The following is a 24,161-nucleotide window of genomic DNA, read 5'->3' as shown; positions in this document are numbered from 1 at the left end:
GCTCCCAGCGGTCCCTGTCCCAAACACCAAAAAGGATGACACTGAAATAAAAGGGTCCAGAAGACTACAATGGTAGTTGTGGGATATCTAGTTGCTAGGAAGCCAATTCTAGACTGCAGCTAAATGGCTTTATAGTCTGTAGCTTTATGCTGAGGGGGATGAGTCAGGAAGACTCTTACCTCATCAGATCCCAGCAGGTGGGAGGTGATGAAAAACTGTCTCTGGACATTCTCCCAGGGGACAGCTCTGGGAGACAAGGAGGTGAGAGGGAGATGGCCTTAAAGCAGATTCTTATAGGCCTCCCATCTTCCTGCGGTCTGGGAGGATCACAGGTGTTTTGCCAACACTCACTAGCTGTGGTTCAAGCCTTTGCCTGCAGGGCTTATGTAGATAGTGCAAAGCTTCCAGGGTACCATGGTGAAGCTGTTCTACAGCAGCGAGCTGAAGGCCCAGGTACCTTCTCTGGGAGGAACCAAAAGGAAATAAAATGAGGAGTCTGTTGAGGAATTTCCTTTCTTCCTCCTTTCTGCTGACCTTCTATTTATGTCCTTTCATTCTTCTCAGTCTCTTTGGGGTTTGGGATGGGGAGAGGCAGGGATTAAAGGAATAATGGGATGCATAACAAATTCAGGCCCTGTAAGATTCAGTACCAAGGCCAGAGAATCCTAAAGCCCAAGTCCTTTGCTATCTATCTCTGGACCTTAGTTTTTCAACCATGAATTGTAATGTATGAGTAATTTCTAGCTCTAACAGTATTAATTTCCATGAATGCAAATTTAGTGAATAAAGTGGTAAGAGCCTACTTCGCATACCTACACCAAGAATGTCGGAACATGAGGACAGGTCATCAGGAACCCTATGACTGGAGCAGAGAAGAGGATAACATTCCTGTCATTTTAGGACTTCCATCAGATTTCCTTATGGGATGACTATACTCCTCCATACACACTTTGGTTCACTCAGAGCTCCCCTGCCAATCTCCCCCACTTACATCTACCACCATTATTTTTGAGCTTTCCACTTCAGCCCTCTCCCCCATCCTTCTATACTAACTCTACAAGATGCAAATACTGCTCTAGCTAGCCGCGTTTCATTTTCAAATTTCAGGTCAGTTGTCTTACAGTCTTCCATGTGTCCACATAGGAAACTGCCAAAGACATTCCATTTTCCCAGGGCAGAGGCAGTCATTTGATATAGCAACCAGCAAGGGCCCTAGGTGCCACCTTTCCCAATCATAGCCCTTCTTCCTCAAACTTCCACAAATGTTTCCCTTACGTGTCAGAAGAGAGGGTCTTGGCATAGCCATTAGTCCAAGTTATCATTCACTCACTCATTCATTCAACAAGTAATTTATTGATAGCCTCTTTGTGTCAAGTGCTAGAGTTCAGTGATGAATAAAATAGGTAATCTCTGTTCTCATGTTCTCAAAATCTACACGGGAGACAGACCACCAACAAATGAACATCTTTGTAATAATAAGAGCTATCACTGATTGATGGCTTACAGTGTCCCTGACACTATTCTAAGCATTTAAGATATACTAACTAATACAATTCACCCAGCAACACTATGCGGTAAAGCCTATTATTGGCTCCGAAGAACATGAAGAGTTAATCCCTGTGCCCTCGCCCAGACCAGCAGATTCCGTGATGCCCAGTAGCTGCTAGCAAGGATCTTGGCCCTGGCTATCTTTGGCGTTAAGGCTCAGCACCGAAGAAAAGACAGCCTAGCGGCTCCTGGATTCGTGGTTGATCAGACAGGATTCCTAGGACTGCGCTAGACACCCTCAAAACCGCTCCCGCCGCGGTTTTCCCATCCTCTTTTCTCCTCCCTTTTCCCTCCCGCTCTCTAATGCGCCCCCCTTTTCAGGCCGGCCCCTCCCTCTGAGCCGCCTCCTCTCTGAGTCATTTCCCCTTCTCCGCCCCAAAGACCTTGGCTCTCCCTCCAAATCCCTTCCCTCTGGTAGGAAGGAGAGGAAGGGTAAACTGGCTTTGGGAACCAGGTGAGCGCTTTTCCCAGCGAGGACGAAGAAAGCCTCCCGCCGCACCCCCACCCCCGCCCACTCCAGCCGGAGGGACAGGAAATCGAGGGAGTTCCCTCCAGCTGAGCGGCTGGCCTCCCAGTCATCTGAAGGCCCTGGTGGCCGAGCGTGGGTGGTGCCACACCCCGCCCGGTGTCTCCTGGGATGTGAGGAGGGAAGCGGCCGCCCAGTCTGACGGGCCTGCCGCAGGCTCGGGCGGGGTGAGCTCAGCAAGCTGGGGAGAGACCTCGCTGCCCTCGAAGCTAGGGGCAGGGAGGGCCCGGCCGCCAGGCCCGGAAGCTCGTCCTGGAAAGGAGAGAGGAGTGACGGGAGAGGCTAGCGAAGATGCGCGTGTGGAGGGGGTCCTGAGGTGCGTACGTTGCGGGGGGGCACAGGACTGGTGGAATGCGCGTGTGCGCGAAGGGTCGCGGGGGGTCACGTGTGCGTGCAGCGATTTATGGGGATATGTGCCGAGAATAGTAGCGCGTGCGTGCGGCGCGTGCGTGGGGGGCCGTGCGTGGGGGGTGCGTGCGTGTAGGCTTGCGTGAGGGGGGAGGGGACAACGGAAAGGAATGCTGAGTGACGCCGGGGGTGGGGACTGACACTGCGAGCGTGCAGGACTGAGGTAAAGATGTTAGAGAAGCTCCGGCTGACAGCTTCCAGTCAGCATTCTTAACTTTTAAATTTTTTGCGGTGGGGGGAGGGTGGACCTGACCCGTTTGAAAATCTGAGGAAAACTACTGACTATCTCCTCAAAAAAAAAAAAAAAAGGCAGATGGTTTGCGTGTCAATGGAGAGGGTTCCTCGGCCCACGGACGGCCATCGGTAGACCCCAGATCCTGGCAGAAAGTGAGGGGGAAACCCAAATGTGTGACTTTGGCATTTGCCACCGGGTCTTGTGATTCCGCGAGGGGGGAACAGAACAGGTGACCGAGCTGTTGCCTCCGCTCTCTGTGGGCCCATCCTGGGCTTGGTGGCTTCGAGGCCGTCTTGGCCGTTCCTCTGGGACGTGGCGCCCTTAGAGTGGGCGAATAGAACGGGGTCCTCCCCAGGGTACGGCCGCACGGGCGTCCCCGTGGCCTTCCCCATCCAGCCCCGATGCCGGACCTCGCGACCAGGTCCCCCGAGCCAGCGGCTGGTCAGCCCGGCTTTGGGCACCGGCCTCGGCAGTGCTGGTCAGCTCCCCGCTCTCGCTAAGGTCGGAGCGCAGGGCTCAGCAGCGCTTCCTGGTTGGATCCTAACCCTACCCCTCCAACCTGCCCCGTCCCTACTGCGCCCAAAGGTCTCAACAGCTTGGGTAGAGTGTGGAGAGTGTGACTCTTAAGGTTGCGCTGGGTAGGTGGATTTGGGTTCTGATCCCATCTTTACCATTAACTAACTGTGTGATGTGAAGCCATTTCCCTGATCTTCGTGAGCCCCACTTTCCTCATTTATAAAATGGGAGAGTAGCTCACAGCACAGTTAGAAGTGTAAATAAGACTATAATAAATTCCCAGCGCATGGAAGCATTTAATAAATGACAGCTTACCTGGAAGTATATATGTACATGCACATTAAGTAAAAATTGTATTCTGAAAGAATGTATTAAACTGCTGATTTCTTTTTGGTCTCTTCTAGGCACACCTAGCTGTGCCGTCCTCAGCCAAAGTCCACCAGGTCCATCCTGTAAAGTCACACTCCTGAAAGTAAGTGGGACTTATAGTTTGAATTATTTCCAGTGTTCTGATGGATAAGGATTAGCCCATCATCAACTCTCACCTGGATTGCTGCCTCAGTCTTCAAGCCTTTACACTTGCCTGCTTCCTTCGCTTTCATTCTCTATGTTGCAGTCAGAGTTACTGTTCCCTCTGAGAGGCAAAGGAACCTACTGGTTCAGAGCACAGACCTTGGTGTCAGACAGATCTCTGTTGGACAGACCTCATTCAGATCCCATCGCTTTCTAGTTGTGTGATCTTGAACAAGTTACTTCACCTCTTTAAGAATCCTTTTCCTGATCTGTAAAAGGGGATAATAGCAGTCCCTACCTAATATAGGTGTTATGAGAAGTTACAGAAATAATATATGTAGAGTGGCCCATAGTAGCTCCATAAATGGCAGATTAAAATGGATTAGAGCAGTGAGGCTGCTGACAAGAGTGTTTGAAGTGGTGTACTGTGGCATTTAGACTGGATAGGTAGTTGAGCAGTGAGGTGATAATGAACTGAAGAATAGGAGATGTCAAAGGATAGGAGATCTTGATGAGAATGAGGAGTGGGTATTCTGAGAAACAAGTAAGAGGGGTAGGAGGGTGTAGACAGAGATTGGGTTAGTGGAGTTCAGGAGTTCTAAAGTGGAGCAGCTCTATGTTTATCGGGTGATCTAGGACACTAATAGCTAGAAATGGCATGTGAAATGGTATGTGGTCAGAGGTTGTAGAAGTAGAGGAGATCAAGGGACAGTGAGGCAGCAGTGTTGAGTGAGTCATCCATAGTCATTGAGGTTGCTTATCTGATGGCATGGGTTGGAATGGAGAGGAAAATGGAGCTAGTGCCAAGCTAAGGTCCACCCTGATTAACAGAGAGCAGTCATTTACTTCACAAATATTTACTGAGCTCTTACTAAATGTCAGGATATAACAAGACAGACAAAAGTCCTGCTCTCGTGGAGCTTACAGCCTAGTAGGAGAGAGAACAGACATTAAAAATCCCACCTATAAATAGAAAACTGCAAATTGAGATAAGAGCTGTAAAGGAAAAATAAGGGTTCTGTAAGTATTTATACCAGGAGGACCTGACCCTGTGTGGAATGTCACGGAAGGCTCCTCTGAAGAAGTGATGAGAACTGAAGGATCAACTGGGGTAGAAGGAGGTGGAGGAAGGATGAATGGAGGAAGTGTTCCAGGTAGAGGAAACAAACAGCATGTGCAGAGACTTGAAGCTAGAACATGTATAAGGGACTTGAAGAACTGAAAGGTGTCTCCTACAACTAAAGCATATTAAGCAAGGGGGAGAGTATTGTGAGCTGAGGCTGAATGGCAGGCCCCCTTAGTTATTTTGGGCCGCATCCTAAGAGCAGTGGGACTACTCCTACTGAAGGGCTTTGATTGGGTGAATGACATGATTAGATTTATCTGTGTTTATATGTTTCTTCCCTTCCCAGTTTTATTGAGATATAATTGATATATAACATTATATAGTTCAAGGTGTACAACATAATGATTTGATATATGTATATATTGCAAAATAATTACCATAGTGTTTCTTAAGTAATGCATAACTATATGCTCATTATAACAGAATAAGTGACAAGTATATAAATTGTGAAAATCCAATTTGTATTTTTGTCTGTATGCATTATATATGTACACATATATAATACAATAGGTATATACGTTATTACCTATGTATACAAAAGAATTTTATATATATATATTATAGCAACTAGCTTTTTCCACTTAACAGTGTCTTTGACTTTTTTCATGTCTTTATTTTTTAATCACGCAATAATATATAAGTATGTTTTCACGGTAAAAGATTGAAATAATACACAGGTATACAGAGAATAAATCTTGAAACTTGCCTTTTCTGCTCCTTCCATATTTGCCACTCCCACCGTCAAACTCCCCCCAAAAAATAAAACAAAAAAACTGTCAGCAGTTTGGTGAGTATCCTTAGAGTTCCCTTTCCATGCATTCACATGAATAAATATTTCTATATATATAAGTTTTTACTTAGCTTGACTCATTCATATTATGCAGCTTTTAAATTTCTTATTTATTGAGTTTATTATATGTATGACACATGAATACATTTTTCTTTTAGAGGATTAAAACCCCCTTTGGTCATCACTGATTTCCACCCTGATTCTCCCCCTCCCTACCCATTGTTTAACTTAACTTCAAGAACTTTTCATGTTAGCACATGTGAGTCTAACTTGTTCTTTTTCACTGTTGCACGTAGTATTCTACCAAATAGATAGGCTATAATTTGTGTAGCCATTTTCCCCATTGACATGGTTATTTCTAAGTTTTTGCTAATACAAAATGTTTTGCCATGTATATGCCATGTATCTCCCTCTTTCGTTTATCTACTCACTTCTAAATTGCTACCTTTAGTACTAGATTCTTACGCATATTTAGGTTTGTTTCAGGATTCTTTATTTGGTTTTACTGATCCATTTATTTATACCTGCATTTATACCACACTTTAAATTTCTATAGTTTTATGTTTGATATCTGTAATGGAAAGCCATCTTTTTTCAATTTTGTGTTATTCTTGCATGTTTACTTTTTATATGGATTTTAGAATCATATTATCATACCCATATAGAATCTTATTGGTCTTTTTGTTGGCATTGCTTTGAATTTACAGAGTTAACGGGATGATTGACATCTTTACATTTATGAGTCTTCCTTTATATGAATAAATGTGGTATGGCTCTCCATTTATTCAAATTTTTAAGTCCTTTAATAATGTTTCATCATTTTTTGCCATCCTAAAAATGTCTTGAACGTATCTTGTTTGGGCTATTTCTAGATGCTTTATAACTTTTATTGCTACTATAATAGGATTTTTGCTTTCATTTTATAGCTAAAGGTATGTAAGATAACTATTGTTTTTTGTTTGAAATTGTGTCCAAGAACTTTACTGAATTCCTTTTTTTTCCTAATAGTTTGTTCATTGAGTCTGTTAGATTTTCTAGGTTAGCAAACAGATTATGTGCAAATATGGATAGTTTTTTCTCTTTGGCTTCAGTCTGTATACCATGTGTATTTTTCTTATCTGAATGCATTGGCTAGTACTGTCAGCATAGGATTGAATAGTAGCAATGATATCAGATATCCTTATCTTATTCCTCTCTTTAATGGGAGTGCTTCTAAAATTTTAACTATGCTCCTTAGTGTGAGTTACTGACAGTTGCCCTTTATTAAGTCAAATAAGTTTTCTTTAATTCCTACTTTTTTAAGACTTTTAAAAAGCAAGAATGGGCATAAACTTTTATCAATTGCTTTTTCACCTGTAAGTTGGACATATAGTTTTTTCCCCTTTAAAGGGTTAATGCATTGAATTGCATTGATAGCTTTTTAAAACCTTTATATTATGGTAATTTCCAAACATAAATGACAGTAGAGAGTACTATAAACCCCCATGTACCTATAACTGAGCTTTAATAGCCATCAACATTTTGCCATGGGATATTTTACACTAATCATGAATATCATATATAATTTCACTCCTAAATATTTCAGTATACATCACAAAAAATATAGCAAAAGGACATTTTCTCATACAATCATAGTTCCATTATCACACTAATACCCAGCATATCTTCAGATTTTTCCAACTGTCTAAAATATGTTTTTACCATTGGAATTTGTTCCGATCAGGACTCAACAGCCAAGGTCAACTCATTGTATTAAGTTATATGTCTTATGTTTCCTTTAAGTTTCTTTTAAAAAACTAAAACAGAAAAACACCTCCTCTCTTATTTTCATGCCATTGGCCTGTTGAAGAAATCTGGCATTTGTTCTGTAGACTCTCCCACATTCTGGATTTAGCTGATTACTTCCTTGAGGTGCTATTTCACTTGTTTCTGTATTGCTTGTATTTCCTGTTGACTGAAAGATAGATCTAAATGCTTGATTAGATTCAGATTCATATTATTTAAGACTATTTCATGGTTGATACCATGTGCTTTCTTTTTACATAATGTTTGCTTGTCTCACTCTTAGTGATACTAAAGTGGATTGAAGTGGTGATAATCTGATCCTGTCATTGTAAAGTTCTCCCACCACGCTTTCATCTAATGGCTTTACTGTTCAGTTGATAACTGTTATGTGAACCAATTATTTCATTAAGGACTTCAAAATTATGATTTTTCTAATTTTCATATTCTTTCTAAGTTTATTAGCTAGCATACCTCTGTTAAGAACTATCCCTTAGTTACTAGGGCTATTTGGTAAGCCTAAAATACAGTTCCTATAGAAAAGACAGGATAAATGCTTAACTCTCCCTGCCAAGTAAGGAATTGGTTCCCTGTTCCACATTGACAGATCTGTAAATGTTAAAGCTACCCTGCATTCCTAGGATTAACCTATCAGGGTATAATGTGTATTTTTAATGTACTGCAGGATTTGAGGGACTAATCTTTTGTTTAGCAGTTTTGTATCTGTGTTCATAAATGAAATTGCCTATAGCATTGATCCTCAGCCTAGGGCTGAGCCACTCCAGTAAACATTTGAAAATGTCTGGAGGTGATTTTGGTTGCCACAGTTTACTGGGTGTGTGTGGGGAGTCCTGGCATTTAGTGAATAGAGATCAGGGACGCTAAATGAAGAATTGTCCCACCAAAAATACTGTCAACATCCCTGTGAAAAATAATGACCTATCGTTTTCCTGTGCTTGACTGATTTTGGTATTAAGGTTATGCATTTTTATATCTAGGTTCATAAGTGAGATAGACCTAGCATTTCTTTCCCTTTACTTGTCAGTTTTGGTATCAAGATTATACTAGCCTTATGGCTGTATGTTGTCATTTCTTTTCTTCTACTTTGCTATGGAAAATTTTATATAAAGTTTGATTAATCTGTTCCTAGATGGTTTGATCAAAGTCTCCCACAAAACTTTTTGGGGCTAGTGATTTTTGAGGTAGGTTATTGTAATTTCACATTCTTCTACAATTAATTGGTCTGTTTAAGTTTTCTATTTCTTAGGCCAATTTTGGTTTTCTTTTAACTTTATTTTTTATTGAAGTGTAATTGACTTACAGTGTTGCTTTCAGGTATACAGCAAAGCAATTCAGTTATACCTATACATACATATATACATATATTTTCAGATTCTTTTCCATTATAGCTTATTATAAGAAATTGAATATAGTTCCCTGTGCTATACAGTAGGTCCTTGTTGTTTATCTATTTTATGTATGGTAGTGTGTATCTGTTAATTCCACACTCCTAATTTATCCCTCCCCACCTTTCCCAGTTGGTAACCATAGTCTGTTTTCTATGTCTGGGAGTCTATTTCTGGTTTGTAAATAAAATTTGTATCTTTTTTTAGGCGCCACATATAAGTGATATCATATGATATTTATCCTTATCTGACTTCAGTTAACATGATAATCTCTACTTACTTCTCTTAATATATAATCCATGTTGCTGCAAATGGCATTATGTCATTTTTTATGGCTGAGTAATACTTTATTGTATGTATATACCACATCTTCTTTATCCAGTCATCTGTCAATGGACATTTAGGTTGTTTCCATGTTTTGGCTATTGTAAATACTGCTTCTATGAACATTAGGGTGCATGTGTCTTTTGGAATTACAGTTTTCTCTGGGTATATGCCCAGGAGTGGGATTGCTGGATCATACGGTAAGTTTATTTTTAGTTTTTTAAGGAACCTCCATACTGTCCTCCATAGTGGCTGCACCAAATTACATTCCCACCAACAATGTAGGAGGGTTCCCTTTTCTCCATACCCTCTCCAGCATTTATTATTTGTAGACTTTAAAATTTTTTAATTGCCTTTTTGCAGGGGGTGTAATTAGGTTTATCTATTTGGTTAGTTTATTTATTTATTATGGAGGTACTAGGGATTGAACCCAGGACCTCGTACACGCTAGGTATGCACTCTACCACTGAGCTATATCCTCCCCCTATTGTTTGTAGACTTTTTAATGATGGCCATTCTGACCAGTATGAGGTGATACTTCATAGTAGTTTTGATTTGCATTTCTCTGATAATTAGTGATATTGAGCATCTTGTCATGTGCCTATTGGTCATCTGTATGTCTTACTTGGAGAAATGTCTGTTTAGGTCTTCTGCCCATTTTTTGATTGGGTTGTTTGTTTTTTTGCTATTGAGTTGTATGAGCTGTTTGTATATTTTGGAAATTATGTCCTTGTTGGTTACATGGTTTGCAAATATTTCCTCCCAGTCCATAGGTTGTCTTTTCATTTTGTTATGGTTTCCTTTGCTGTGCAAAAGCTTATAAGTTTGATTAGGTCCCATTTGTTTATTTTTGCTTTTATTTCTATTGCATTGGGAGACTGACCTAAGAAAACATTGCTACAATTTATGTCAGAGAATGTTTTGCCCATGTTCTCTTCTAGGAGTTTTTATGATGTCTTGTCTTATATTTAAGTCTTTAAACCATTTTGAGTTTATTTTTGTGTATGGTGTGAGGGAGTGTTCTTAATTCACTGATTTACATGTGGCTGTCCAGCTTTCCAAACACTACTAGCCGTAAGAGACTGTCTTTTCTCCATTGTATATTCTTGCCTCCTTTGTCGAAGATTAATTGACCGTAGATATGTGGGTTTATTTCTGGGCTCTCTGTTCTGTTCTATTGATCCATATCTGTTTTTGTGCCTCTTTTTCTATTTTTAATAGAGCTATAATTGACATATAACTCTGTATTAATTTTAGATGGACAACATAATGATTTAATATAGGTATATGTTGTAAAATGATTACCTCAAGTTTAGTTTATTGACTTTATTAAATTAATATTGATTGATTTTATTTACATACCATAAAATCCACCTTTTTAAAGTGTACAACTTAGTGATTTCCAGTATATTCACAATTCTGTGCAACCATTACCACTAATTCCAGAATATTTCCAACATCCCAAACAGAGATCGCATAACCATTAGCAGTCTCTACCAATTCCCCTTTGCCCCCAACCCTGGCAACCACTACTCTACTTTCTGTCTCTATGGATTTGCCTGTTACGTTCATTTCATATAAATGGAATCATACTTCCTTCACATAACATGTTTTCAAGCTTCATCTATATTGTAGCACTTATCAGTACTTTGTTCCTTCTTATGGCTGGATAATATTCCGCTGTAAGTATATACCACATTTTATTTATTCAGTTCATCAGTTGATAGACATTGGGGTTATTTTCACCTTTTTGCTGTTATGTATGGTGTTTCTTTGAATATCCTTGTACAAATTTTTTTAAAATACCTGTTTTCAATCCTTTTGGGTATATTATCTGGGAGTGGAGTTGCTAGATCCCATGGTAATCCTATGTTTAATTTATTGAGGAAATGTCAAAATTTTCCATAGTGGCTGCAGCATTTTATATTCCTATTGGCAGTGTATGAGGGATCTGATTTTTCCACATCTTGGCATTTTCCATTTTTAAATTATAGCTGTTCTAGTGGATGTGAAATAGATTATTATTCAGTCATAAAAAGAAGGAAGTACTGATAAACACTACAACATGGATGAACCTTGAAAACATTATGCTGAGTAAACAAAGCCAGACACAAAGGCTACATATTGTATGATTCCATTTATACGAAATGCCCAGAATAGGCAAATCCTTAGAGACATAAAGTAGAATTGTGGTTGCCAGGTCCTGGGAGAAGGGAGAATAGGGTGTTTGCTTAATGGTTACAGCATCTCTTTTTGGGGTGATGAAAACGCTCTGTAATTAAATAGTGGTAATGGTTATAAAACTTTGTGAGTGTACTTATAAAGCATTGAATTATACACTTTAAAAGGGTGAATTTTATGATATGTGAGTTATATCTCAATAAAAAAACACGGAGTCTTATTTTAGGCTTAGAGATGAGATTTAAATTTGTAGCATTTCTCTCCTCTGTTATTGGCAGCACGCATACCATGTAAAGTCACCATGAAAAGTTGTACAGTTTATTGACTGAAAAGACACACAGCCAAGGGTATGAATGGGGACTGAAATTAGCCCATACCCTGCTCTCAAACTTGTTTTCCCTAGTTTGGTGTTCCCCCAGACCAGAGGAAGAAGCACAGTTTTACCCTTTTGTAATTCAGCTGCCCGGAGGAGACATCTTACTTTGATTTGTCTTCTTGGGGAGGGCATCTTTTAGTACTTTGCATAAAGATTCCATTTGTTCTAGTGGAAATCCTAGTACAATGGCTACTACTTTCCCATTCTGAAATTTGGGCCATCTCACAGCATTTTACTCTAACTGCATCTGATAACCTGTTATAAAATACTCCCATAATTCCCTAAAAGTCTGTTGACTGTAACTTACTCTCTCATATATTTTTTAATTTCTTTTTTCCTCTGTTTTATTGAGATGTAATTGACATACAGCACTGTATAAGTTTAAAGTGTACAACGTAATGATATGACTTACATCATGAAATGATTATATTGTCTAATATAGATACAACATTAAAGAAATAGAAAAAAATTTTTCCCTGTGATGGGAACTTTTAGGATTTACTCTCTTAACAACTTTCATACAGCAGTGTTAATTATCTTTATCATGCTGTACATTATATCCATAGTACTTAATTTATCTTATGAGTAGAACTTTGTACCTTTTGACTACCTTCATCTAATCCCCTCCCCCCACCTCTGGTGGTCACAAATCTGATCTCTTTTTCTATGAGTTTGGTTCTTAGTCTGCTTTTGAAGTATAATTGATCTACAACACTATGTTAGTTCCTGGTATACAACATGGTGATTCGATATTTCTATACATTTCCAAAAGATCACCACAATAAGTCTAGTTGTCATCTGTCACCATACAAAGATATTACATAATTATTGACTATATTCCCCACACTGTGACTCATTTATTTTGTAACTGAAAGTTTGCACCTCTTAATATCTTTAACTTACTTCTCTCCTCCCCTCAACCCCCTCCCATATGGCAACCACCTGTTTGTTCTGTGTATCTATGACTCTGTTTCTGTTCGTTTGTTTTGTTTTTTAGATTCCACATACGTTGTTGCAAATGGCAAGATTTCATGGCTGAGTAATATTCCATTGTATATATATATATCACTTGTTCTTTATCCAGTCATCTATCAATGGGAACTTAGGTTTCTTCCATATCTTGACTATTGTAAATATTGCTGCAAAGAACATAGGGGTGCATACGTATTTTATAATTAGTGGTCTTGTTTTCTTCAGATAAATACCCAGAAGTGGAGTTGCTGATCATACGGTAATTCTATTTTTAATTTTTTGAAGAATCTCCATACTGTTTTCCATTGTGGTTGCAGCAATATACATTCCTACCAGCAGTGCACAGGGTTCTGTTTCTCCACATCCTCGCCTTGTTGTCTTTTTGATAATAGCCATTCTGATAGGTGTAAGGTGATATCTCACTGAAGTTTTCATCTGCTTTTTCCTGATGATTAGTAATATTGAGCCTCTTTTCATTTGCCTGTTGGCCATCTGTATGTCTTTTTTTGAAATTGTCTATGCAGGTACTCTGACTATTTTTCTACCCCTTGACGGAGGCACTGGGGATTGAACACAGGACCTTGTGCGCGCCAAGCATGTGCTCTACCACTGAGCTATACCCCCCACCCACCTCTGCCCATTTTTTAATTGGGTTGTTTGTTTTTTGATGTTGAGTTTTCTGAGTTCTTTGTATATTTTGGATATTAGCCCCTTACTGGATATATCATTTGCAGGTATCTTCTCCTGTTCAGCAGTGGGCTTTTTGTTTTTGTCGATAGCTTCCTTTACTGTGCAAAAGCTTTTTTAGTTTGATGTAGTACCATTTGTTTATTCTTGCTTTTGTTTCTTCTTCTTGCCTGAGGAGACATACCCAAAATAATATTGCTAAGATTGATGTCAAAGAGTGTATTCCCCATGTTTTCTTCTAGCAGTTTTATGGTTTCAGGTCTTACATTTAAGTCTTCAATCCATTTTGAGTTTATTTTTGTATATGGTGTGACAAAGTAGTCCAGTTTGATTCTTTTTGCATATAGTTGTCCAGTTTTCCCAACACCATTTATCAAAGAGGCTGTCTTTCCCCCATTATATATTCTTGCCTCATTTGTTATACATTAATTGCCCATGTAAGTTTGGGTTCATTTCTGGGCTATCTATTCTGTTCCATTGATCTGTGTGTCTTTTTTTGTGCCAATACCATACTGTTTTGTTTTTTTTTTTAAAGATTGATTGATTGATTTAGAGGAGGTACTGGGTATTGAACCCAGGACCTCATGCATGCTAAGCATGTGCTCTGTCACTTGAGCTATACCCTTCCCCCTCATACTGTCTTGATTATGGGAAGTTTGTAGTACAGTTTGAAATCAGGGAGCATGATACCTCTTGTTTTGTTCTTCTTTCTCAAGATTATTTTAGCTATTTGGGGTCTTTTGTGTTTCTATACAAATTTTAGAATATTTGTTCTAGTTCTGTGAAAAAGGCCATTGATATTTTGACAGAGATTGCATTGAATCTGTAGCTTGCCTTGGGTAGTATGGTCATTTTAACAATATTAATTCTTCCAATCCATGAGCACAGTATATCTTTCTGTCTCTTTGTGTCATCTTCAGTTTCTTCCATCAGTGCCCTATAGTTTTCTGAGTACAAGTCTTTTACCTCTTTAGATAAATTTATTTCCAGGTATTTTATTCTTTTTGATGTGACTGTGAATGGGATTGTTTTTTAAATTTTCTCTTTCTGATGGTTCATTCTTAATATCTCTGGTATAATTTTTGTGTCAGAGTTCTTTAGTTGCAGGCAACAGAAATTGATTCTGAAAACCTTGAGCAAAAACAGGGATTTTTGGAAGGATACTAGAGTTGCTTGAAACTACATGAAGTACTCAAAAACAAGGCCTCAAGGAGGTCAGGAACTAAGGAAGCTTCGGGCATTTAGGTAGCAGAACCTCAGACAAACCAAACAATGATTACCAAAGGAGATAAGTAAAAGAGAGGTGTCAACATCCAAGTGGAGATGTTGAGTAAGGCTTTAGATGAATAAATCTGGATCTCAGAGGAGAGGGCTAGACTGGGATAAACAAGGAAGTCATAAGGGTGATTGAAATAATGGGCATAGTAGAGATAATCTAAGAAGAAAATGAATGGCCATGTACTCCTCCAGCTCCATTACCTGAGGGCAGTACTGCTTATTGGAGTAATTTTTACTAGAGAATTTATTCTATTTTTTAAAGGACATGATATTCCTAGTGATTGGAGGAAGAACCCTGGGTATAGGAATATAACACTGTGCTGGGAACATTCCATCTCATAAAAATGAAGTTGTTATGTGGAGATTTTAATAGAGTGTAACTTTTTTCTGTCAGTTATAATAAATGCCAACTTATTTTTTCTCACATTTATTATTCATATTGCACTCGGTCCTCTGCTAAGTGTTTTATGTGTCATCTTATTTAATCCTCACAACAAATTAATGAAGTAGTTATTGTTATCACCATATTTTACAGATGGATTACTGTAGTCTTAGAGAGTAAGTAATTTACTCAAAGTCGTATTGCTAGAAAGCAGTGGAAATGGAATTTAAGTAAGGTCTATCTAAGTTTAAAGACATTTTTACTCCATATCAAATGGTACAACAACACCATTAGCTACAGTTTAGGATTATTGAGCCCTTACTGTGTACCATGTAGTATACTGAATACTTCAAATGCATACCTCATTTAATCTTCCTAATAACCTTATTAGGAAAGTGCTCTTGTTATCCCTACTTAATAGTTGAGGAATCTGAGGCTTAGAGATGTTAATTCAGTGGTTGTCACATAGTAAGTGGTAGAGTCAGGGCTTGAACACATTTGTTTGATTGCAAAGCCTGTGTGCTTCACCAATACACTCTCCTCTATCAGAAATAACTAAATCTTAGAACAGTGGCTCTCTTCCCCGGCTGCATATTAGAATCACCTAGGGAACTTTGAAAAGAAATTGATGCCAAACCTCATTATCAAAGGTTCTAATTTAATTTATCAGGAATGCAGACTAGGCATTGGATTTTTTTAAAAAAGATTTTATTCATTCCTTCAGTTTATTCAACACATATTTAAGGGATATCTTCTCCATGCCAAACATTTTCTAAACATTTACTTTCCAGCAAGATGTATCAGTTAACTGTTGCCACAATATATAACAACCACAAAATCTCAGTGGCATGAAAAATTAAGAATTTATTAATCACTTATTCTCACAGATCTGGAGGCCAGCTGGGATTCAGCTGATTAAGCAGGGTTCTGTTGGGCAACTCTTGATTTAGGCAGGAGTGACTCTACTTTTCGTGCTGTAGGACTGAGTAAACTGGGGTGGCTCTACTTCATGCATTTCTCATCCTTAGACCAATGGACTACCTGGGGCTTGTTTCTCTCATTGCTTGTCTCATGCCAGTGGCAGAAGATCACAAGAGGGGGCATGTAGAACCGTGCAGGCACATTTCAATCCCTGCTCAAGTCACATCTGTGTACACTCCATTAGCCAAAGCAAGTCTCAAAGCTGAGCTCAGAGACAAAAGGTGGGAAAATAAGCTCTACTTCTTTTGTGTGGATCACCAAGTTCATGGCAAAGTCTGAGAATTGGGGCCAATAATTAAATGTAGGTGGGAAAGACTGAAAATGAACAATAAGCCTAATACATAAGAAAATTACCAAGTGTGTTAGAAATTGATAAGTAATATTGCAAAAAAAATTCTAGAGGGTGGTGTGAAGGTGATTCTAATGTGCAGCTGGGACTTAGAACCACTGATCTTACGGTGTTCAACCTGGAAAGAAACCTAGGCTAACATTCCCTCTGCCATTTTGAAAATAATAAAATAGATCCAGAAAGTAGAAGAATCTTACTCAAGGTCCATAGGTGGATAGTTTTAGAAATGGTCTAGGGCCTAGATCTCCTGACTCTCTAGACTGATTCTTATACCACAGTATTCTAATCTGTGGTCTTATTCTCCCTTTATGAATGGTACCAAAATGTGTTGTAGAAGGACAGAGTCATTTTTCCCTCAAGAGATAAAGTACATTCTTTACTGGGCATGTTTCCCCTAACAAACTAATAGCTCCAGGTAATGCCTGCCTTATCAGAGTCAAACCTCACAGCCCTTCATGGACCCTAAACCTCTTACCTCACCTACAACCAGAGACTTGTGCACAAGCCAATCTGGTACCTTGTGACTTGACCTTATAAAACACCCCAACAACCAGCCCTCAGTGTTCATACAGGCACCCCTTGCCTTTGTGGCTCACTGTTGCCTATGACAGCACACCTTAATAAACTCCTTTCTATTCTTATACTTAATCTCTGGTAAATTGTTTTACCAACTTGCATGTCACTGGCTTAGCGACTGGCAGCCTTGTGTCCCACAGCAGTAAATTGACTACATGTCAATAAAAAAATAAGAAAAAAAAAAAAAGGGACACAGTCATTCTTGTCTTGACCACAAGCATTAGAGGTATACTCCCTAAATCCTATTCCCTTAGTAACCCAATATAGAGCTCAATTTGGCATTCTCCATATTTGTACTCTTCAAAAGTCTGCAGATATTCTATCCTCTTTTTATTTTTTTTCCTCTTCAAGTTGAAGACTGTTGGTTTTGGTCTATCTTCATGTGATCTCCTAGTCCCATCCCAGCTATCTACTTGGTTTTTGGGCCTTCTCTCTCCCCCAGCTTCGTAATGCCTTAGGTGACTAGTCTTTCTTGAGTTACTTTTTTACTTTGGGCTTCCACTGGGCCTTACAGTCATCATTTCTGTTTTGGATTACAGTCTTCTTGATTTGCCAGGATGAACAGTCAAAAGAAAAGAAAAGATATGGGACCTGCTTGTACCTGGAGTTTATTGTCTAAACATAAAGGTGAGTGACTGAGGTAAGAAAGGGTATAAGCTAGGTAATCCTGTTCATTCTCTTTCCCCTACTTCTTCTCCTCATGGACTTTGGGATTCTTCTGAATTTTAAAAATTGTGTTGTATGTATATAAGTGTGTGTATATTAAGATATTACATGGATACAGAATTTACCCATTAATAATCTCCCTACAATTTTTTGTGTTTCCCAAAGTGAGGAAAAAGAAAGACAGAAAGAAGATGCAACTGTTGTTTCTACTGTTTTCCATAGTCCCTAAAGCATTTATAATCATGAAAGACTTAAGTCTCTCCCTTTATTGTAACCACAGATTTTTCACAGGAGATACCACAAAAAAGTAGAGTGAAGATTGCTGGAATTCTTCCCCCAGTGGCTGATTCCTGAACTCCGAGGAATGTTTAGCTATGGGGACTAGAAACTGGTTATCTTCACCAGACCATTCTCTTGCTGCCCATTTCTGTGACATTTTAATATCTGCCTCTCCAGGCTCTGCTTCCTCCCATCCACCTAGTCACACCTAGTCTCACTCTTGCCTATAAAGGTGTGCAAGTACTAAAATCCTGTATGAATGTGGAGGGGTGTGCATGTGTGTGTGTGCGCGCTTGTGTGTTTTTATCTATATACCTATATATATAAGTGTTTGGATTGAGTGTGTGTATATGCATTTGAATGTAGGTGATTGTATATTTCTGTAGAACTAGTATCAGCAGTACCTTATTCTTTCTCATTAATTAGTTAGGCTCAACAGAAGCAATACGCTAATGTTCAAAGGAAAGTAAAAATGTCAGAAACAATCACTTCAAATAATGTATGCCCCTTAAAGTTCATGCCTAAAGTTTTCCTTATTAATCATATAAATATAAATGTTTACATTTTAAGTATATCTGTGAGGGAAGTTCTTAGGTTTTATTTTATGTTGGACATCTAATGTGAGGTGGGTTTCTTTCTTTGTTATATGTCTGTTTGGGGAACAGCATGAATGGCTGTAACAGTGTGGTTAAATTTCTGTATATTTCATGTTTTGGTATGAATGTGTATTGCGCTACTCTTAACCTAGCTTTTTCCTCCCACAGCTGCTTCAAGTTCTCTAGCTTCATTTTCATGGAAGGAGCTTACAGGTAGATGTCTTTTCTGTTTTACTGTTTTTTATAAGTTTTCAGAATAGTGCTTCCCATGAACCCAGCTACTCATTCTCAGTCCTCTCCCATTTCGTCCCCCATATTCACTGGGCAACAATCTGATTTTTTTTTTTTTTTGGCAATATCCATGAAGCCCCAGACTATCATAACAAAGAGGACTTTACATCATTTAGAATAGGTATTCACTTACTAGGAGGACCACTGATGGTGGTGGTCAAGCACCAGATGTTCAAAACTTTCTGGACAGAATAGACCAGTCTGCTTCTGGAATGATCTAGACTGAGGTCAACAAATTATAGCTAGTAGGCCAAATTCAGCCAGCTGCCCGTTTTTGTAAATAAAATTTTACTGGAACCAGCCATGTCCATTCATTTACATGTTGTCTATGGCTGCTTTCATACTAAGATGGCAGAGCTGAGTAAAGGCATACCTTGTTTCATTGTGCCTCACTGTATGGCGCTTCACAGATACTGCTTTTTTTTTTTTTAACAAATTGAAGGTTTGTGACAATCTTGTTCTGTCAGATAGATGATGGTTAGCATTTTTTTTGCAATGAAGTATTTTTTAAAGTATGTACATTGTTTTTTAGACATAATGCTATTGCACAATGAATAGACTACAGTATAGTGTAAATGTAACTTCGCATGGAGAAACCAAAAAATTTGTTTGACTTGCTTTATTGCAATATTCGCTTTATTGCAGTGGTCGGAAACTGAACCCGCAATATCTCTGAAGTATGCCTGTAATTGCATCAGAGACCTAAAAGCCTAAACTGTTTACAGAATTTTACAGAATAAGTTTGCCAACATTTATGTAGCTCAGCATTCCCCAAATTGAGTTTTACAGATTACTATTCTCCAGGAATTAATAATTTTGCTTTTGAAAAAGGATTCTGTAGTCATTTAAGACCAGAAATTATTGAACTGAATTGAACAAAGTTAAACAGCCTGTTTTTTTTTTTAATTGTAGATCCTCTAAGAGCCTTTCACATGATAATATGCATTGAGAACTCTAAAAAGGGGTAGAATGTGCATTCCCCTTACATTATTTGACCACAGGACACCTTTTTCACCGTTCTTTTGTTAATATCTTGCAAAAGTGTTCCATGGAAAACTTAATTGGGAAATCTTAGTGTCGACTGAAATAAATGCACAGCTTAAAAGTTGAGAGTTATGTTTTATTTGGCGGACATTTCTGAGGACTGGAACCCCTTCTAGCCTGGGATGACAGCCTTTCAGATTGCTCTGAGGGACTGCTCAGAAGAGGTAGGGGAGGAGCTAGGGTATACAGGAGTTTTACAACAAAGATCGGGTAGTTGGAGCATTAAAAGATTACTTGTTAACTAAAGAAAACCAGGCATCTCAATTTAAAGAATTTAGTGCTTTTCTCTGTATGGGAGGAAGTAAACATTTGGGCTCATTGAATTCATTCCTTTGACAAGCCCCTAGCTATTTAGGGCCAGTATCCTGTCCTTTCTTATTCTGAGTCCCCTCAGGGTGCACCACTGTGAGTGGTTGCAGAGGCCAGGCTGCAGGCTTGTCTTCACTGGTGGGTGGTAGCAGCCGCTGATGACTTGAAGGCTTCAGCATTCTTTATTTACTGATATGGTTGCAGTATTTTTCGTTCACACTAGTTTAGACATTGACTTAACAGAAGTTTGAACTAGATAACTGACTCTTTGGATTATTTTTTCTATTTGCAGAAAGTGAAAAGCTATGTGGTATAATATTTAAGCACATAAACCATGGCTTCAGACAAACCTGAGTCTTAATTAAGTCTCTTAATTAAGTCTTTGCCACTTACTAGCAGCCAAATCTAGGACAAGTTACCAAATGCTATAAGCAGGACTGGCTACTTATTTATGGGGTACGGTGCAAAATGTAAAAGCAAGATTCCTTGTTTAAGAATTTCAAGATAGGAACAGCAGAGTATTACACCAAGCATGGGTCTTCTGAGCACAAGACCTAAACACAGATTGCACACTTATAAACTTAAAACCCTTGGAATAAGTTGCAGTTCCCTCAACTATAAAGTGTGGATAATACCTACTTTACGGGAAAATTGTGAGAATTAAATTAAAAATATATGTAAAGGGCCTAGTATAGTATCTGGCACAGAATAGGCATAATAAATGACTTCTTTTTAATTCAAAAACAAGCATTTATAGCCATTTTCAATAAATATTTATTGACTACCATGTTCCAGGCACCACACTAGGTACTTAGGGTACTGTGATGAAGAAGACAGATAAGGTCCCTGTTTTCATGTAGATTACTGTTTAGTGGGAAAGATAGATAATGAAAAAATAAACAAGACAATTATAAATTGTGATAAGTGTTATAAAGGTAAAACGGGGTCATGGGAAAGGGAGTGGTAGAGAGAATCTGCTTTAAATTGGGTGCTTAGAAGTAATGTTTAAGATCTGAAGGATGAGAAGGGGCTCTCCATGAGAAGAACAGGAAGAGGGTGTTCCAAGCAGAGAGAATAGTTGGTGGAAAGGCCTTGAAGTGGGAAAGAACATGGCATTTGTGAGAAACTAAAAGTAAGCCAGTGTGGCTTTAGTGTAAGGACTGAGAAGGAGAAAGATGTAAAAAGAGGCTGGGGAGCAGAGGTAGGTAGGGCCCAGATTGTAGCACACCTGGTAGGATAAGGTAAGGATTTTGAATTTTATATCAAGTGTAATGAAAAGCTCTTGAAAAGTTTTGGGCAGGGCAGTGACATGATGTAATTGATACTTTTAGAAGATTACATTGGCTCCTTGTGTAGAGAGAAGCCATAGATGGCAAGAGTACATGATTAAGAGGCCATTTCAGCAGTCCAGTAAAGAATTGGTAGTGCCTTGTACTTGGGTGGTATTTGAGGATGTAGTGATAAATAAATGGATTGACGGCTTGTTTTGGAGGTATAAGTGATAGGCCTTGCTAATTGGATGCGGAGGATTCAAGGAAAAAAAGAAATAATGACTCCTAACATTTTTCTGAGGCTGGCACCATTTCACTAAGATGAGACGCCTGGGGAGGGTTTTTTTTAGGGGGTTAGGCAGCGGAGTAGCAGTCAAGGGCTCAGATACATGACGTTTGAGCAGCCTTTGAGACATCCAAGTGGAGATGGTGGTGATGGTGATATTAGTTATAACGTTGTTGTTTGTATTGTTGTCTAGGATTCTGTGATTACTAACTCTGGTGTCACCTTATTAGGTTACCGGGAAGTATTTAGAAAACATCTAAAGGAAAAATACCAAAAAATAGGAGTTGATAAATGTTATCTCCATGGCAAGCATATAAAGTCACGATTGCTTGTTGTAAAAGAACATTGTATATCAGAAAAGCCAGCATGCGGAATTCCTCAACAAGATAATTTTATTGAGATGGAACATGTATTTGATCCTGAAGAAGATGGCTCCAGCTCACCCAAAACTGTGGTGCTTCAGGGATGTGCTGGGATTGGGAAAACAGCTGTGGTGCATAAGTTTATGTTTGACTGGGCAGCAGGAATAGTTACTCCAGGCAGATTTGACTATCTCATCTATGTAAACTGCAGAGAAATAAGCCATATTGCTAAACTTAGTGCTGCTGACCTGATCGCTAAAACTTTCCAAGATATAAATGGACCAATCCTGGACGTTATTCCTGTATATCCAGAGAAGCTTTTGTTCATTCTTGATGGATTTCCTGAGCTTCAGTACCCTGTATGTGACCAGGAAGAGGATCTTAGTGCCAACCTCCAGGAGAAGAAGCCGGTAGAGACCCTCTTACGTAGTTTCGTGAGGAAAAAACTATTCCCTGAATCCTCCCTCCTGATAACTGCCCGGCCTACAACCATGAAGAAGCTCCACTCTCTGTTAAAACAACCTATCCAGGCAGAGATCTTATGGTTTACAGATGCTGAAAAAAAAGCATATTTCTTAAGTCAGTTTTCAGGTGCTAATGCAGCAATGAGAGTCTTTTATGGTCTGCGAGAAAATGAAGGCCTTGACATTATGTCTGCTCTTCCCATCATCTCCTGGATGATCTGCCGTGTCCTGCAGTCACAGGGAGATGGTGACAGGACTCTTATGAGGTCACTTAAGACCATGACTGATGTATATCTGTTCTACTTTTCCAAGTGCCTCAAAACCCTTACAGGCATCTCAGTGTGGAAGGGACAGAGTTGCCTGTGGGGCCTTTGTTCTTTGGCTGCAGAGGGACTGCAGAACCAGCAGGTCCTATTTCAAGTCAGTGACCTCAGAAGACATGGGATAGGAGTGTATGATACCAACTGCACTTTTCTTAATCACTTTTTGAAAAAAGTTGAAAGTGGTGTCAGTGTCTATACTTTCCTTCACTTCAGTTTCCAAGAGTTCCTTTCCGCTGTGTTCTATGCCCTGAAGAATGACAGCAGCTGGATGTTTTTTGATCAAGTGGGGAAAACGTGGCAAGAAATATTCCAGCAGTATGGAAAAGGGTTTTCATCATTAACAATACAGTTCTTATTTGGTCTCTTACATAAAGGAAAGGGAAAGACTGTGGAAACTACTTTTGGAAGAAAAGTCTCTCCAGGACTTCGAGAGGAGTTACTGAAGTGGACTGAGAAAGAAATAAAGGATAAATCTTCTAGGTTACAGACTGAGCCAATGGACTTGTTCCGCTGTTTGTATGAGATTCAGGAAGAAGAATATGCAAAAAGGATAATTGCTGAGTTAGAGTCAATTATACTGCTTCAACCTACCTATACAAAAATGGACATTCTGGCTATGTCATTCTGTGTAAAAAGCAGTCACAGTCACCTGTCAGTGTCTCTGAAGTGTCAGCACCTACTTGGATTTGAGGAGGAAGATCGAGCCTCAGCATTCATGCCACCAACCTTAACGCTTAATCAGTGAGTATATTAATGTATTTTCTTCAGTGTTTTGGCCTACTGCAATGATGGGCCTTCTTGTTTGTTTCAAGTATTCAAGTGCATGATCATTTATAGCATTGTCAGTAAATAAAATTAATTATTTCTGGTTTCCATATTTTATGTCAATCAACACAATAAGGATTTGAGTATTTATCACATATTGAACACTGGCCTATGTAGACACTGAGGGAAAGCTAACATTTTTGAGCACTTACTATGTGCCAGGCACTGTGCTAGTCACTATAAGTGTGTGTATGTGAGTATGTGTGTTTATTAGTCTTCAATGTCATTCTGTGAAGGTGCTTTCTAATTATAAAAAGTTATGAGCACATAAGTCATTAAGATTATTTTTGGGGACTCTGCTATTTTGGTGTTGATAACTATTCTGGAAAAGATTGTAAACTTCATGTTGAATTGGTCATCACTCTCCTCTACATATACTTCATCACTGAGGCCTCAAAAACCACCAGGTTAGTAAGGGGCAGAGCTGCACTCCTGTGAATATTGCTATAAAGCCTTAGTTCTTTTTGCCAGACTTGCACCTTCACGGAA

At 39.0% G+C, this 24,161-nt stretch overlaps 1 protein-coding gene across 5 annotated transcripts in view; it reads left to right on the top strand.

The window, feature by feature from the left end:
• The first annotated feature begins 1,923 nt into the window (after positions 1 to 1,923).
• Positions 1,924 to 24,161, top strand: part of LOC105061974 (NACHT, LRR and PYD domains-containing protein 12-like) — a 40,680-nt gene continuing 18,442 nt past the window's right edge. Inside the window, exons 1-6 of one of the 5 annotated variants that reach the window (XM_074358836.1) lie at positions 1,926 to 2,390; positions 3,638 to 3,705; positions 12,929 to 12,962; positions 17,496 to 17,583; positions 18,666 to 18,710; positions 21,929 to 23,588. In XM_074358836.1, coding sequence (XP_074214937.1) covers positions 17,514 to 17,583; positions 18,666 to 18,710; positions 21,929 to 23,588 — 1,775 coding nt within the window. In that variant the 5' untranslated portion in view covers positions 1,926 to 2,390; positions 3,638 to 3,705; positions 12,929 to 12,962; positions 17,496 to 17,513. Of the gene's footprint in view, positions 2,391 to 2,585; positions 2,646 to 3,637; positions 3,706 to 12,928; positions 12,963 to 17,495; positions 17,584 to 18,665; positions 18,711 to 21,928; positions 23,589 to 24,161 lie in introns of those variants that run through there. The other 4 variants (XM_074358834.1, XM_074358837.1, XM_010946110.3 and 1 more) reach the window with 4 other exon arrangements.

This window comes from Camelus bactrianus, chromosome X, assembly GCF_048773025.1.
Source record: "Camelus bactrianus isolate YW-2024 breed Bactrian camel chromosome X, ASM4877302v1, whole genome shotgun sequence".
Taxonomy (NCBI): Eukaryota; Metazoa; Chordata; class Mammalia; order Artiodactyla; family Camelidae; genus Camelus; species Camelus bactrianus.
This window is presented reverse-complemented; position numbering and strand designations above follow the sequence as displayed.